The 18,175-nt window shown below is 39.2% G+C and overlaps 1 protein-coding gene across 1 annotated transcript in view; it reads right to left on the bottom strand.

The window, feature by feature from the left end:
- The window catches only part of LOC103697563 (uncharacterized), a 35,119-nt gene extending 19,433 nt beyond the window's left edge, over nt 1–15,686 (bottom strand). Inside the window, exons 1-2 of the mRNA XM_089927439.1 lie at nt 14,630–15,686; nt 14,433–14,529 (exon numbers count right to left, since the gene is read on the bottom strand). Of these exons, the coding sequence (XP_089783565.1) occupies nt 14,433–14,529; nt 14,630–14,765 (233 nt within the window). The 5' untranslated portion in view covers nt 14,766–15,686. The remainder of the gene's footprint in view (nt 1–14,432; nt 14,530–14,629) is intronic.
- Between the last annotated feature and the right edge of the window lie 2,489 nt (nt 15,687–18,175).

An 18,175-nucleotide genomic window follows, 5' to 3' on the forward strand; every position in this document is an offset into this window, starting at 1 on the left:
ATTCCGAACTGCCCAATTTCGAGGCATACTGAGCCATGCCAGTGGCAGACCGAGATAGTTCCGACATTCAAAATAGTAAACTAGCAGGTTGGGGAGAGAAAAAAGGAAAGAGAGGAAAAGAAAGAAGGGAGACGAAGTGAGAGGGAGATGGAGGACCGTCGGATGCCTCCGGAGTGTGCCAGAGGGACGCCGAAGGGCCGAAGCAGGGGCTCCACCCTCCGGACCCTTGTTTCGTTCAAAACATGGGTGAGCAAAACGGGGGTCCAGAGGGTAGAGCCCCTGCTTCGGCCCTCTGGCGCCCCTCCGGCACCCTCCGAAGGCCTCCAGCGGCCCTCTCTCCCTCTTCCTCTCCCTTTCTCCGCTCCTCTCTTTTTTTCTCTATCCTGTTCTTCCTCTCCCTCGCCCTCTCTGCTGTGTCGGTATGAGCTCGGCATGGAATGGCATAGGAGCGTACCATACCGTACCACCGGCCGATCCGCACAAGCTCCGGTACCGGCACGGCGAACCTTGGACCAAGCCTTATCTGCATCTTTATCCTCTCGAGTGGATTCAAAAAGATGTTGAGTTGAAAACCGCCAAGCAGTGTACCTTCATATTCGCAACAATTGAGAGGTACATTGATGAGGTAAAATGCAAAGTAGTTCCTTTGGATGTATGCATGCCATCTTTGGAAGCTCGTACCAATAAGATCAAAATGCAGTCTTTTATAAGCGATAGAGGAAATATCGACTCGTAAAGGATGGGAAGGAGTTCATAATTAATGCTTCTAGAACACAAGAAAAAATAGACCATGCGACCACTACCCAGGCGAAGTGAATTGCTAACACCTGCAAAGAGTTTGTGTTGTTGATGATAAGGAATGTCAATACCACACAGGAGAGGCTGAGCCATTTGATAAAGACCCTAGATCCGAGTCAGAAAACTGAGATAAGCCAATTGCTGAAGAAGTTTCTAGACCTAATCGAGGAGGTAAAAGGGTTGCCACCTAAAAAATCAATTAGACACGAGATTCAACTAATTAATGATGTACTTTGGCCCAACTTGGATCTCTAGCGCAACTTGGTGATAAAGTACGATGAGATCAAGAACCAAGTCACAGAGCTTCTCGACCAAGGCGTGATCAAGCCTAGTAGTTCACTTTGTGGATCTTTCGTGGAACTAGTACCAAAGAAGATGGAGGATGGAGGATGTGCATCAACTATTGTGCCTTGAACAAGATCACCATCAAGAATAGATACCCTCTAACTCAAATTGATGATCTATTGGACCAACTCAAGCATGCACACTACCTTGCCAAGCAAAACTTGAAAGCTAGTTACCATCAAGTCCAAGTTTGCAAGAAAGACACTTGGAAGACGGCCATCAGGACGAGACAGGGTTTGTTCGAGTAATTAGTCAAGCTATTCAGACTATGCAACGCCCCTGCCACTGTCATGAGGTTGGTGAACAAGATGTTGCAGCCTTTCATAGAAGACTTCATGATTGTGTATCTCAACGATATTCTGATCTACAACAATACCTGGGAAGAAAACATCGAGTATATCATAAAGGTCCTAAAGGTACTATAACAAAATCAGCTAAACCTTAAGAAGCATGAAATTGGGAGGCAGTCACTGGTCTATTTAGGCTTTATGGTTGGTGGAGCCACATTAAAAATTGATCCAAAAAAGATGCGGGTTATAAAAAATTGACCTAGACCTAAGATGGTGTAAGATCAAGAGCTTCATGCGTGCATGCCAGTATATCAGAAAATTCATTAAACAATTCTCAGTGATCACAGCACCCTTACACGGTTTGACAACAGCAAACCAAGTATTAGAACGGTTGAAGAATCATGAAGACACTTTTCAGCTTTTGAAGAAGATATGCGGAGCACCAGTCTTAACATTGCCCAATCTGCAAAGACCCTTCGAGATCAAGACCGATACATTAGGATATGCACTGGGAGCAATCCCTATGCAAGGAGGAAAATTGGTAGAGTATGACTCGGAGATGTTCCAAGGTTGCAGCTGAGTTATCGAACATATGAAAAAGAATTGTATGCCCTACACTAGGTCGTTAAGCATTACGATCATATTTGCTAGACAAAGAGACAATTGTGCATACAGATCACAAACCACTTCAATTCCTCAATATACCCAGTCCAAGTTGCAGCAGGCCGACACAAAAATGGATGTCTTATCTGTAGCAATTCAGCCTGATGATCAAATATAAGAAAGGGGTTACAAACAAATTAGCTGATTTATTGTCCTGGTTTCCATCAACAATGGTCTCCAGTCTATTGATTGTAATGCAGATTCAGCCACTCTATCATGAGGAGTACAAGGACCTCTATGCAACATATCCAAATTTTCAGGAAGAAATGGAGAAATTAAAGAACTGCTAATAGAATTCACCTTGAACGATGGATTGCTATATAGATGAACATGTACTATATATCCCTTAAGCTGCTGATAGGGTACATTGGATTTGAGAAGCTCACACTTCAAAAGTAGTTGGACACTTTGGAGTAGAGAAAACTTTATTGAACTTGAAAAGGTATGTCTATTGGATGAAGATGCAACAAGATATGGCCAAATTCATCAAAGGTTGTATTTTACGAAGCACATCGAAGCCCTCCAATACAAAGCTAGAACTTTATACATTACTACCAATACCTAGCAAACCTTGCAAGAGTATCTCAATGGATTTCCTAGGAGGTTTGCCAAGGACAAAACACAGCCATGTTTGTGGTGGTTGATCAATTCAGTAAGATGGTATGCTTGATTCCTTGCAAGAAGATTGTAACCAGAGAAGAAGCTCATTTATTCTTTCAGCATTTTGAGCTACCTTCTTCCATAATTTTAGATTGAGACAACCATTTTCTGAGTAATTTTTAGAGATCCTTATGCAAGATGACAGAACCAAATTGAAGCGAAGCACTGCCTTCCACTTGCAGATAGATAGACAGACGAAGGTCAAATTGAACCATGGTGCATCTCCTTCAAGGCTATAATTCAAACATCCGAAAACTTGGAATGACAGCTTGTCCTACCTCCAATTCGCCTATAATATCCATTATTTTACTCCAAAGTCACCATTTAAGGTCTGTTTGGCCTATCTGTCACAAAGTCCCTTCGACCTAGAGTTTACAATTGGCTCTAAACTAAAGAATAGTATAGAGGAGGGAGACCAAGCACTAGTCAAAGGTTTCTTGAGAAGATCAGAAAAGTGCATCAAAAGGTCGAGGCACAACTGTATAGATCACAGCTATGTTACAAAAATCGGCATGATAAGTATCGCATGAAGTGCAACTTCCAAGAAAGGGACCTAATCTATATACACCTAGGGAAAGACAAGTTGAAGGATGAAGAAAAGAAACTAACGGCAATTCGATATGGTCCCTTCAAAATTTTGAATAAGATAGAGAATAATACCTTCCAGCTTGATTTGCCACCATATATGGAGATGTACTCAGTAATCAATGCTGAAAATTTGAAGTTGTTCGAGCCTTCTATGTTAGACAAAGACTAAAGTCAAGAACCAATGCTACCACCTATGGATAATCTACAAATGGTGCAAGAAAGGCTATTGAAAGAGGACCGTGTCATCAAGAGAAAGGTCACAAAAATCCGGCATGAAAGGATTGAGTCAATTGGATCGGTCCAAAGGTTCAACGTCCAAGAAAAGCCAAGTGGTTCAACCATGCAAGATGGGGAAGCAGACATTTTTTTCACCTTCAGTTCTGCTTTAACAAGAGCCAAATTTTCTAAACAGAAAAAGCCCTGATCCAGGAGGATCACCAAACATAACGTGGATTACTTTGGTCAACATGAGTATGGTTGGATAAGGTCCAAAAGCGAGATCCGCCACATTAGGAAGCAAAATCGTGTACCAAACTTTTGGATGCCATAACTTGGTCATACGACATCCGATTAAGATAACCTTGTTTCCTTTTTTTAAAAATCAGGTAACTTTTCGAAATCTACGATATGGTGCCACTCTCTAAAGGAGGGTCGTGCAGCTAGTGATCAAAACCAAATTTCATCATTTGGGTTCCAAAGTGGACCGATCAAACTAAATATTTTTTAAAAATAATTGATTGGATGTATCTTCCAATGCAGAAAAAAATAGGAGGGATAGAAGATAAAGTTGAGATAGAAGTCGAGATCTACCTCCTACATAATTTTAGCTTTTTCGTATTTATTTTTACTAGTCATATCTATTTTTGAAAAGTTAGTCCTATTCGAACTATGAGAGAAATCCAATCCGAATTATGCAAGAGCTGACCTCATCATTATAAATAGGAGCTATATGCCTTAATTTTTGAATCAATGAAAGAAAAGAAAACCTAAATACTACTTTGGCCAATTTTTCCATCTTTCAAAAATTTGTTTGAAAGATTCAAATTGAGCGGTTTAATAGAAGTATTCCTTCTTCCCAAATAGATCCCAAGTACAATGGAATAGTTTGAGTCCTAGGGCAGCCACTTTGTGCAAAAAATTGCCAAAGGTTACGTCTGTCCCCAAGTTGCCCATCTTAGGATCCTAGATTGCCAAGACCATAACTAGGTAACATCCGTTTCCTAGACCAGTAATACTCTTAATAAAATTGTATAAAACATAAAATCTTCATCACCAAAACAAAATTGTGGCTCAACAAAAGATACTAAGAGCTTTTCCTAGAAAAGTTTAATTGATCTAACTATAGCACCTTTTAGGCTTCATAGCAATTTGATGTAGTCTCAGGACTCCGTCTTATATATAGTTTATGTTTTTTGTTGTTTCTGTGTTTTCCATCCACAGCCATCTTTAGGCTTGGATTTTCAGTCGAGTCATGTACTAGTACTGCCAAGCAAAAAAGCATCTACCTAGGTATGATAGGAAGCCTAACTCGACTCCAAACCACCACACTTAATTGCTTGAGCCTTAGCCTTTCTTCAATACCCACAATCATCACTCATCTCTAGGAACGGAGGAGGATGGATGATAGTCTTGAAAATAGAATTGTGCATACATGGAAGAAGGGAGGAAGTTAGAAAAGAGAAAAAAATACGTAGAAATCTGCAAAAAACAGCACAAAAAAAACACTGTTCACATGAACAGTAAGCCGACCCATTACTATTCACGGAATAGTAACCCGACCCGTTACTATTCACGGAACCATAACCCGATCCGGTTACTATTCATGGGACAATAACTCGGCCTATAAAAAGAGAGGACCACAGCCAAAAAACAAAGAGAAGAAATCCTATAAAGGTGAGTGCCACTGTAGGCGAAGCCCTGAGAGACCCTTTTTCTTCCACTTTCATCCTGCTTCTTGATCTATTTCTTCTTGGAGCCACCTTCTTGACCCCGTCATCCTTTATCTCGCTACTTTGGTGGAACGCAGCCTGAAGATTCTCATTAGATTGGAGGGACCAAACTCGCAGAGGTAATTATCCGACTAGTTCTATCACCATCTTTTGCCCATCCCTCGTTTCTTCAACCATAAATCATTATCTCCACCCATCATCATTGCCATCGTTGCTATTTATCACATCCTTGGAATCCGAGATTACTGACAGTATTTTTTTTATCGTTCTGTTGTGGTTGTTTTCAGTTTGTTGCACTAGTTATATTTCATTGATTAGACTTCATTAATAAGATATCTATCATGTTCTGTTTTGCATTCACATACCTCTATGATGATCTTTAGGGATGATGAGTATTTGCTGAAGTATCTAATCAGTCGCACCGTAATTGATTATTATGAAATCAATATACATCTGTAGTAATCGATTATAGGTTGCACCAAAGTAGTATCAGAGCAAATAGGTCCTGCATATTTAGAAATTTTCATTATTGTGTTTGCATCATAACATTCATCTTTTTCTGCACTTTAAATTCTGAGAATTAAATTTCTGCACTTCAAAACAGAGAAATATATTTTCTGAATTTAAAAAAACAGTAAATTATATTTTCTGCATTTAAAACTACAAAATTTTAATTTTCGGAGTTAAAAATACAGAAAAATTAGTTTATGCATTTAAAAAAAACTGCATTCATTTTCCGCATTTAGAAAATAAAAAATATTTCTGCATTAAAATATTAATTTTTGTATTAAAATATTTATTTTTGGCAAAAAAATTAAAAAAATCTGAAAAAGAAATTCTAAAAAAAAAATCTGTTTCACCTCCATAATATTAGAAGCACCTCCGAAACAGTTTTGGGTCAAATCTTAGCCTATAATCATGTTTGATAATTGGCAAGATGCATTTAGAACCCAACAACAAATCTTAGAGCAGATCCAACGATAGGTAGAACACCTCTCCAACATCATGACTAGACTAGAATTGAACATACCTAAGATAGTCAGACCTAAGAGAGAGGAAAATCATCAGGATGAACCAAGACGTAGAGTCAGACCTCAAGGTAGACAAAGGGTCCATCAGAGGATAGTCGAGAGTAGTGAGTCAGATAAGATAGAAAATGACTTAGACGACCGACCACTATGTGGGAACAGAGAGAGACCACCACATAGAGAACCTCCTCGTGCTAGACGTTGGGATGATGGCATTAAGATTGGTGTTGGGGATTTTGAGGGGTGTTTCCAACCAGATGCTTTCCTTGATTGGGTTGACAAAATCGACCAATATTTTGATTGGAAAGAAATTCCTGAGAATAAAGAGGTCAAATTTGTGACCCTCAAATTAAAGGGACACGCACTGGTTTGGCGGAAGCAACTCCAGGAATGAAGAGGCAAGGTAAGGATAAGATCCGTACCTGGAGTAAGATGAAGGAGAAGTTGAGGAAGAGATTTGTCCCATTGGATTATCGCCAAAACCTCTACTTGAAATTTCAAAACCTTCGACAAGGGACTAGGACCGCGGATGAGTACACCGAGGAGTTCTATGAGCTCCAAGCAAGAAATAGCCTTAGTGAGGACCCCATTCATGTTGCTAGTAGATATATCAATGGCTTAAGACGGGACATCCTAGACCAAGTGGAGATGTTCGATGTCTCGAGTATCGAGGATGCCCATTGCCATGCACTGCAAAAGGAAGCACAACAAAGGCGAACTAGTGGTCGAAAGTAGGACTCAAACAGAAACTCCATTACCCAATAAAAGAGTCAGTTCGAAAATAAAGCAATAAATTCTCAGAACCCTACCAAGACCACAACTGCCCTAAAGCCCAATTTTAACAAGGACTTATGGGACAAGAGCAAAGGCGTACTAGCACCGGCACTTGATTCCACTATCATTTGTTATAAATGCCGACAACCCGGACATAAATCCTCTGAATGTCTCCTGAGAAAATTCCAGTCTCAGTCATACCTAATTGAGCAAGGACGCCAAGACGATTTAGATGAACCCAATCCAGAGGCAAATGAGAATAAGTCTGAACAACAGGATGACTCGGAGAACGACGATGTCCACATTATAGGTGATGAGGTGGGCCCACTCATGGTGATTCACCGTGTCATGGTCGCACCTAAGTAACCTGTCCAGGACAATTGATTAAGGCGAAGTATTTTCTTGACTATAAGTACTACAGGTGGATATAGATGTTCTATCTTGATTGATAGTGGTAGGACTGAAAACTTCGTGTCCCAATACATGGTTGATAAACTAAAAATACCTATACAAAAGATTCATAAACCATATAAGGTATCTTGGTTTAAGGAGGGAGTTGAGGTTCCGGTCACCCACAGGTGTCTAGTAGAGTTTTCCATTGGAAAATGATACCAAGATCATGTATGGCGTGACGTTATGCCTATGGGGTGTACCACGTGTTGTTAGGTAGGCCTTGGCAGTACGATAGAAAGACCCAACATGACGGAGAAAAGAATACATATTCCTTTGTGAAAGACAAAATGAATATCACGCTCTATCCACAAAAGGAATTGCATAGGTATAATACGAAAAATTTTATGAAAGATAGAGGCAAAGAACGTACTCAAAGGGCCTTGATTCTAAATTCAAAATATTTTTGGCCTAAGATGAGAGACGACGTCATTAGATACATGTGAAAATGCCAACATTGTCAGCAAGAAAAAGAAAAGGTCCAGAATACAGGCTTGTACCCCCCGTTGCCTATCCCTAGTGGCCCTTGGAAGGATGTTACCTTGGATTTCATTGTAGGACTACCCATGATTGCTAGGAAGGTCGATTCGATTTTTGTTGTGGCGGACCGATTTTCAAAAATGGCACATTTCACTCCATGTAAGAAAACATCTAAGGCATCTCATATAGCACATTTATTTTTTAAAGAAACTGTTAGACTGCATGGTATTCCAAGATCATTCATATCTGATAGGGACACAAAATTTACTAATTATTTTTGAAAAACTCTTTGGAGCAAATTAGGAACAAAATTAAACTTCAGTAGTCTTATGATAAAGGTAGTGAACCGTACACTTGGTAACATGCTTAGATGTTTGGTTAGTAAGCGTCCTACTCAGTGAGATTTGGTCTTAGCACAAGCTGAATTTGCATACAACAGTTCTATAAATCGTACTACTAGTAAGTCTCCATTTGAAATCATCTATGATTTTCCTATTCCACACATACTCGATCGTGCTTCCATTCCCTATCATGGTCGGATAAGTGCCGAAGCAGAGGACAATATTGAGCAAGTCCTTCACATCCAACAGAAAGTTCATCAGTGCTTGCTTGACTCCAGTGCCAGGTATAGGATGATGTTGACCGTCATCGCCGAAAGGTTCACTTTGCAGAGAGCGATCTGGTGATGGCCTATTTCAGGAGAGAGATTTTCATTGGGAAGTTACAGCAAACTCAGCCCGCGAAAGTATGGTCCATTCCGCATACATCGAAAGCTGGAGGAGAATGCCTATTTATTGGAGCTTCCAGACAATGTTCAAACTTTTCCAATTTTCAACGTCGCCGACCTGTACCAGTTTCATGGAGATCCACCAAAGGCGGTTGCAGTTCCAGATCTACCCAGCACCAACTCAGAGTCTAGTTTTCATGAGGGTATTAAGGATATTCTTGACGTGCGAGCAGTAGACACTAGGCCGGGGCAGTACCGCAGATTTCTTGTGTGTTGGCAAGGGAGACCTATATCAGACAGTTCATGGACCAGCGAGGACGAGTTGAGGCGCTAGAGACCTGATTTGTTGCAGCACATACAGGAGGCCTACTCATCAGGAGTCGAGCTCTTCCCAATTGGGGTGAACTGATGTAGTCTCAGGACTCTGTCTTATACATAGTTTATGTTTTTTGTTGTTTCTGTGTTTTTCATCCAAAGCTATGTTTAGGCTTGAATTTTCAGTCGAGTCATGTACTAGTACTGCCAAGCAAAAAAGGATCCACCTAGGTGTGATAAGAAGCCTAATTCAACTCCAAACCACCACACTTAATTGCTTGAGCCTTAGCCTTTCTTCAATACCCACAGTCATCACTCATATCTAGGAACAGAGGAGGATGGATGATAGTCTTGAAAATAGAATTGTGCATGGATGAAAGAAGAAAGTTAGAAAAGAAAAAAAAATATGTAGAAATCTGCAAAAAATAGCACAAAAAAAAACTGTTCACATGAACAGTAACCCAACCCGTTACTGTTCATGGAACAGTAACCCGACCCGTTACCATTCACGAAACAGTAACCCGACCCGATTACTATTCACAGAACAGTAACTCGGCCTATAAAAAGAGAGGATAACAGCCCAAAAAAAAGGAAAGAAATTCTAGAAAGGTGAGTGCCACCGTGGGCGAAGCCCTGGAAGACCCTTTTTCTTTCAATTTCATCCTGCTTCTTGACCTATTTCTTTTTGGAGCCACCTTCTTGACCCCGTCATCCTTCATCTCGATACTTTGGTGGAGCGCGGCCTGAAGATTCTCATTGGATTGGAGGGACCAAACTCACAGAGATAATTATCCGACTAGTTCTATCACCATCTTTTGCCCATCCCTCGTTTCTTCGACCATCAATCATTATCTCCACCCATCATCATTACCATCGTTGCCATCTATCACATCCTTGGAACCCGAGATTACTGGCAGTATTTTTTTATTGTTCTATTGTGGTTATTTTCAGTTTGTTGCACTAGTTATATTTCATTGATTAGACTTCATTAATAAGATATCTATCATATTCTATTTTGCATTCACATACCTCTATGATGATCTTTTGGGATGAGTATTTGCTGAAGTATCTAATCAATCGCACTATAATTGATTATTATGAAATTAATTCTATACCTGTAGTAATCGATTATGGGTTGCACCACAATTGATATATCTCCTACCTTCTTAGACATAAATATGTAACTTCTAATGCAATTAGCAAAAGATCATGGTAATTGCAACAACAAAAATGCAACTTCTTTGTCCAAACTAATTTTAAGGTGATTGATCCTAATTACTATAAAAATAGGTGACTAATTGTTTTTGCCTTAACCATATAATGGTAATAAGTACTATAGTTATTTGTGATTGCATAGGGGACAAATCCCTATGAAGGAAAAAAATTCCACAAAACATATAATGGAAGAGGCCCATCTATTACTAGGAACAAGAACCCAATCTATAGCATGGATAAAATCAATCTCAAAGAAATTAAGCAAACCAGTTTAATGGATAAATTTCAACTATAGGAATGCAGGAAAAAACAACAAGCTTCACCTCATTTTATCCATTATCCACTAAGAAATTATGAAGCAAGAGATCATATAAAATTTGATCGAGTTATTTCGAGGTCAATAGATAATTTCATGAACTCTAAAATGGAACATGTTCAATACAAATTTCACTAACATAGTGCTGGTACCCTATTAGCATGTTAAATCAATATATGCATGCCTTGTCTTGGCACATTAAGTTGTCTTGAATTTGTTCTACAATCAATATGGGAAGGAAATTAAATGGTTATGTTCTTACAATGTAACGACAAGAAGATGGTAGTCAATGACCTTCACTGCTTATAGCCCCATCCATCCTTGACAATCACCACTATTTATGGTTGAGGTTTTGTTCCTCAATCATTGCAGAAAACTTCAACTATTTCTGCACAAGATGCTCAAAATTATCATACCCAAGTTTGTCTTTTCTGAAGCTAAAGATGTTCTCAAAGAAGATGGAATACGTTTACATTAATTTTCAAATATAACAATACACAACTAACCATATGTTTGGTTGGGGTCATGAGAGGGAGAATGGATGGTGTTGGAAGGATGGATGACCCCCAGCAACCATTTGGTACAAAAAATATTAGAAAGGATGGATGAAAAAAAAATTGCACATCCATCCTAGCCCATCGGTCTGCATTGAGAGGATGCTAGGATGGATGGAGCATGTGAGGGGTGGATTTCTATGTTAACAAAATTACTCCTCATTAATTTTTTGACAAAATTCTAACACTTCTTCACTCTTTTATGACTATTTATCAACAAGTCAATCAAGAGCATTTGGTTGTTAAATTTCTATATTGCAACTTTTTTATTATTGAAAACGAAAATGATAATGGCCAACATCTTATCTCAAGAACTAGTTTAGGACAATTAAATTAAACAGAAAAATTCACTTTTTCAATCATTTTATTTATATGTTTTTTTTTTAATTTTACCTATACTCTTATCCCCATACTATTAAATTTTATTACTAATTATTTAAATTTAGTACATTATTTCCATAACTATAAGTAAGTAATTAGAATTGTCTTCTAATTTTCTATTTATATTCACTAATTTTAGTTAACTATTTATATAAAATTAATTAACTATTTAAATTAAATTATAAATTAATTAGTTATTTATATAATTAATATATAAATAAATTAATTCATATATGATTAATTTATAAAATCATTTATTTGGTTAAATTAAACTAAGATTAAAAATTCATATAAATTTTTATATAATTATAAATTATAAAGATTACAAGTTTATATATAGCCATACTTTTTTAGTATAAATAAGTGTTACAAATTGATAATAATAACAATTTTTTATCAAAGGGTAGTTTCGTAAAAAGATCATACAAATATTATCCATCTTCCCTTTGGTTCCTTCTATGCCAAACAAAGGAGGGAATCATTCCATCCATCCTTTCATATTTCGCCAAACACATGAGAGGATAATGGAAGACCCATCCATCCTCTCCCTCATCTATCCTTCCTCCCAAATTCATCCTTCCTCCAATCAATCTTTCATACAAAAACATTGGGTAAAAGTTATAATGAAAATATAATTAAGGTCTTGGGAAAATTTGAGTTTTCTTAGAACATAATAGCAATTAGTAATTCAATTCTTCAATAACAAGGCTACAAAAAGGCTTCTCAGAGCATTATATATGGAAGTATCAATTTGAGGATGATAACCTTGTTAATTTAAAAGACTTCTGCAGCATTATATAGGCCCCGCCCTCTAGAAATTTAAACAAAGACACTCTCGTAAGACAACCATCTTACAATGAACCATGTGAGATAAGATCAAGGTGTGAAAAAATTGTAAGAATTCAAGAAAAAAAGGAAACTTTCATCCCCAAAATAGTTGACCATCACTCCTCTTTTCACAACCAATCTCATATTGTTAAAAGCATGGATTCAAGAGATGGTCAAGCCTGATATTTCTAGGCTAAACTAGTCAAAGACTAAGTTTTGGGACAACTACGGAGCTAGGTTAGTGTAAACTAGGGTGTCCCGATCGGGGCCAATGAGTTGATGGCCGACTCAAATAGTACGAACTAGTACAACACTTGATATTTGTCAGTAAAGAGAGTCTGAGGCTCTGTCTCTTGTTTTCACTCACAAGAGTTGGAAATAGAGAGAAAGCAGAGGAAGAAGGGAAGAGGAAGAGCTAGGATATATTTTTCCCTTTTTTCAAAGCAATGGCATTGGTACAAGTGCAAGTGGCTTTAACCCAATCACAGGCTCAAAAGCCTAACCCAATCTTAAACTATAAAAAATAAACTCTAAAAACATTCAAACATACACTAAAAATAATAGAAAACAAAAAATAAAGCTGAACACCGAAAAACTAGCATCTCGATGAATCATAGGAACACCAAACTATCTCAAGCGCCGAGACGATATCGAGACATCCTAGTGATATAGTCTCACCCTGATAGCATTCGAATCCAACCTCGAATCGATAAGGGTATGACAACCGGGATTCAAAACCTTGCTTAAAAAAGAAATAAGGCACCATATAGTAAATTACCCTTTCATCAAATCATATAGTCAATTTAAACCCTTGGTTAAAAATGAAATAAGATACCATATAGTAAATTACCCTTGAAGCAAATCATAATCTAAACTCTCTAAAAGTCCTTCACATACTGCCTCTACTTGGCAACTTCTAAAAAATGGCAGCTATTAAGGTTTTTCTTTAACAATCTCAAGGATTTGCTTAACAATATCCTCATCTTTTGGGGGTGTGTCTTTCCATTAAACCATCATATCATTTATTTCCCATTGAACCATCTTATCGCTTACTTACATTACCTCAAGGTTTTGAAAGGAAGAAAACAACTTAATCCGATGACATCTAGATGTACATTATTTCACAAAGCCATCTACATACAAGTTGAAGCTCCATATATAGGTTGCCAATTTCTTAACATTTGTTATATCAACAGATTACATCCATTATAGCAATGAAATCATGTGATATTTCTGTTCCCATATAACCATCACGTCCCATGAAGTGCACATAAACTGAAATTTTATTCACCAAAAAAACAAAAATCAAATTATAGCTTGAAAGTCCCCTTTAGTTTTTATTCTACTGAAAATGGTAGAATCTGATGAATAAGGACTACTATTCACTATTCTCCATTAAAAAGAAGCAACCATTTTTAAAGGACTTTGACCTCTTCTCGCATTGCTATCTCATCTCTCCATCTGCCTATAAGACTTCTGAATATATGCAACCAAGGATCAATTTTGCATTAGCAAACTACATATATATTCTTCCCTTCCAACAAGTATAGCCAAGTTAAAAGATATCTACACTCAAAAAACCAATACAGAAGGCTCTCTGAATTCATCTTTCCAACAACTCCCAAACTTCATGTTTTATTCTAATATAAACCATTTATGTACACAAGTTAAGTGATTTTTATCATTCATGTTTGATTCTTCCCCTTAAGAAAAAGTCAAAGGCAAAGCCAAAAAGATGTTTCATGAACAATACCTTAGGTAACAACTGTCCCAACATGTACCGAAAGCTACCAGTTAGTGTGCAGCATTACAATTAAATACCGAGTAAACTAGCCAACAAATAAATTTAGTAGCTGTCAACCATCCAGAATCTTGTTCTACCACATAAATCAATCTAGTCAGTTGACTGCGTGATGATTTCTATACGAGTAACAAAGATTCATATCAGATTAGTTGCGAAAGTGGGATCAGGACGCTGAAATCAAAGACTAACGGAACCACTGGAGTAGAAAAAATCAGCAAGTAGATAAAGCAAGGGAAGGATGGATTGGCGTGCTTGGGAGAGGCGGACCTCCATTCGCTGTCCCCGTAGGGAGAGTAGTAGTCGTAGCTGACATCGTCTCTATTGACGCAATTGAACATGAGAGCCGCCAGAGACGCGAAGATTTCTGGGGAAATCCGCCGAGAGAGGAAACCCTAATGAGCCCCAGAAGATCAAGAAGAGCGGCGGGTTTGGAAGAGGAACGGATGATTGGGTGGGTGGCGTACCGGGGAGGTAATGGAGGAAGGAGACCTTGACGGCGCTGCAGACGACGGCGTCGACCCAGAACCACCAGCCAGCCCCGAACACGGCGCCGGCAATGCCGGGTCCCATGATCTCCCACATCGGCGACAAGTTGTCCATGGCCTCGCTCGCTTTACAGGGCAAGTTCTTGGGCTCAAACCAGAGCTTCTGCAGATTTTTTTTTCATTCATGGAAAAACAATAGAAGAAGGAAAAACGGCGGCCCTTTGCATCCCTTTTTATAGGACTCACTCTAAATCCCTAATAAAAAGGCTCAATTCGTAATCAAATCCTAATCAAAACAGGCTCCTAATTAAGTCTGAACTTAGAACTAAAACAGAACTCCAAACAAACTCAATTCAGAAATTTTAAACAGACTAGGATTCAATTTAGCCAATATTCAGAAACTTGTAAACCGTGGGATTGATCTCCGGCAACGTGAGATCAATCCCAATTTCCCCACAGCCCGCGGGAACCTTGCATCCTCTTTGCTTTGGCTCGCCAGCATCCAAGTTTCTTCGCTCCCGCACCAGCAGAATTTCAGCAGCAGGTTCCTCTAGTTCGACTGATGGATCAGCAATTTTTGGGACAGCAAGAATGTCAGCAGCATGTCCTACATCAGTCCCCTCCACTTGGAAAGAACTCGACCTCGAGTTCCACTTTGGATACAGTTTCTCCCTTGGATTATGGTACTCATACATATCAGCAACATTGAAAGTTTTTGAGATCCCCATGTCGTCCGGCAGATCAATCACATATGCATTACTATTTATCTTCTTTAAGTCCTTGTATGGCTCATACTTTCATGGCTTCCACTTGCTATATGTTCCCACTAGAAATCTCTCCTTCTGCAAGTAAACCATTACCACATCCCCTTCTCTGAACTCCTTATGTCTCCTATGCTCATCCGCCTTGGCCTTGCACCAAGCATTCATCTCCTCGAGGTGCTTCTTCATGTCTAACTGAGTAGTTTTAACCTCCTCTGCTAAATTTTCTGCTGCCACACTTTTTTCAGGGAACTTTGGTACACGGAGATCTTCCGATGCTCCTATCAAATGCACTATTCCAAGCAAACTCAGCCTAGGGCAATGTGTGATCCCAATGCTTTAGGCTGCTACCACAAATACAACAAATCAGATTATCTAGTGTTTTATTGATCATTTTCGTCTGCCCATCAGTCTGGGGATGCGTAGTGCTACTGAAACTTAATGAAGTGTCAAACATCTTCCATAGAGTAAACCAAAAGTGACTCAAAAATTTGGAATCCCGATAAGATGTAATGGATTGCGGGACTTCATGCAAACAAACAATGTCCCTAAAGAAAAATCTTGCAATATGAGATGCGTCCGATGTCTTCCTACGTGGGATGAAATGTGTCATCTTGGAATATCTGTCCACCACCACAAAAACTGAATCCACACCTTGCTGTGTTCGGGGAAGATCAAATACAAAGTCCATCGACAAATCCTCCTAAATATCATTCGGCATAGGTAGAGGCATGTAAAGACCGATATTCTGAGATTGTCCCTTGGCTGGTTGGCGAGTATAACACCTCTGGATGAACTTCCCAACATCTCTTCGCAACTGTGGCCAATAATACCACTCCATCAAACTAGCAATGGTCTTATCCCGGCCTAAATGCCCACTGAGACTGCCACCATGAAGGTCTTTAATCAGCTTCTTACGCAGCGACGATCTGGGAATCCACGATGAATTACCCCGGGACAAATAACCTTCCTAGATATGAAAATCTTCTATTGCATGATTGCTGGAACACTTCGCCAACACATCCTTGAAGTCGTCGTCTTTAGCATACAACTCCTTCATGCATTCAAATCCTACAACCTTCGTGTGCAAGGTTATCAACAAGGTGCTGCGTCGACTTAGTGCGTCTGCCACCCGGTTCTGCTGCCCGGATCGATGTTTTACTATTAAAATGGCACCTTAAATCTTCCTAGAAAGATTTAGATGAATTTTCTAATTTGTAGGGATTGCATGGTGCATGAAATTGTTGGATTACCCCGCAGCGGCACGACGATCGTGGCGGAATCTGCATGCCGGGCCCGGTGCATCGCATACGCCGGAACAGGATCGGGTGGATTTCAAAAATTTTCTGAATCAGTGATTCAGAACCTTTTTGAAATTTAGATGGGGACTAAACTAAGATCTAACAATTAATTATAAATTGTTAAACTACCAGCAAATCAGAAATCTAAAAATTCAAATGAAGATCTCATCTTCACCTTTGTGCGGGTAGAAGAACACCGCAACCGATGATCGTGGTTTGGTTCCTTGTAGCCGCACAAACGTCCGGCCTCTACAAGTATCCACACGAGGTTGCTGAAGATCAGAGATGGGGCTTCACCGGGGTGCTAGCTCCTTGCAAAAGCCTCTCTTGGATGTCGAAGAAGAAGGAAGAAGAAATCATAAGGATCCCACCTTGTGCAGCCTTCAAAGAAAAAAGAAAACCCTTCACTGTTTTTATTCTTTTCTTCCCTTCTCTTTGCTGATTTAAAATCCCCAAAAATTAGCCTTGCTGCCCCACGCCTGGGAGAAGAATTCTCTCGGATGCTTGGGGTGTGGGGCTTCATTAATAGGGCTCCAATCACCTAGGCACCAGGATTCCTAGTCCTTCTAGGTTTCCTGGTGCCCTTCCTTTTATGGCGGGCCCCTTGATTCTTGGAAAGAATCAAGGGGCGTTGGCTCCCAGCAAAGAAGGAGAGGGGGCCACGCCCCTCCTTGTCCTCTTGGCTGCCCCCTCTTGCCTATTTTGACCCCTCAAAATAAGGCATCAAGAGGGAGGCTCCAATAATAAGAAAAAGGCTGAATTTGGCAGGGTTTTTAAAGACTCGATCTAGCCAACTTTTGACTAGGATTTGAGTCAAATTTCTTTGGATCAGACCCAACATATTTGACTCAATTAATCAGCAAATCAAAGACTTAATTATAATCTAATTATAATTATTTAATTCTTCCATTTAACTCACTAACTCTTAGTGGGTTATTTCAAACATCAATCTCATTGACATTGTGATTCCAAATCACAATTCGACAATCCTAATAATCAGAACCCCTAATGTGTGTGACCTCGTAGGTTCTAATCTAACTGGTAATGAGATATTGAGATCTCCATCTCAATATCACTGAAACACCTTTCAGTGGACTAAAACACTTTCAGTTCTACTCGTCAGGGTTTACCGATCATCAGGTAAATGCCCGTGAGTCCCGACATCCACAAGTGACACCTAGCAGTATGTAGTGGCAACCCAGTAGAATAGAATAATGAACCTCTAGCTGCAGTTATCGTATGATACAGTCCTACTATCGTGGATCCATACAGGACGGAGGTCATGGACAACTCATCAAACCCCATCGTCTGTCATATATCAAGATTTATTCGACTTAAGTTCGAGAGTGGAAAACTCTTTCTCCACTATTTTTACTGTCTCGGCCGAGGTCTTACGAATTCAGTCTTATAAATCACATAGGATCTCTCCTTATCTACCAAGGTCGATAGATTCCATATAGGTG

The sequence above is a fragment of the Phoenix dactylifera genome, chromosome 15 (genome assembly GCF_051530095.1).
Source record: "Phoenix dactylifera cultivar Ajwa chromosome 15, Ajwa_hap1_PhDact_Kaust_v1.1, whole genome shotgun sequence".
Classification (NCBI taxonomy): domain Eukaryota; kingdom Viridiplantae; phylum Streptophyta; class Magnoliopsida; order Arecales; family Arecaceae; genus Phoenix; species Phoenix dactylifera.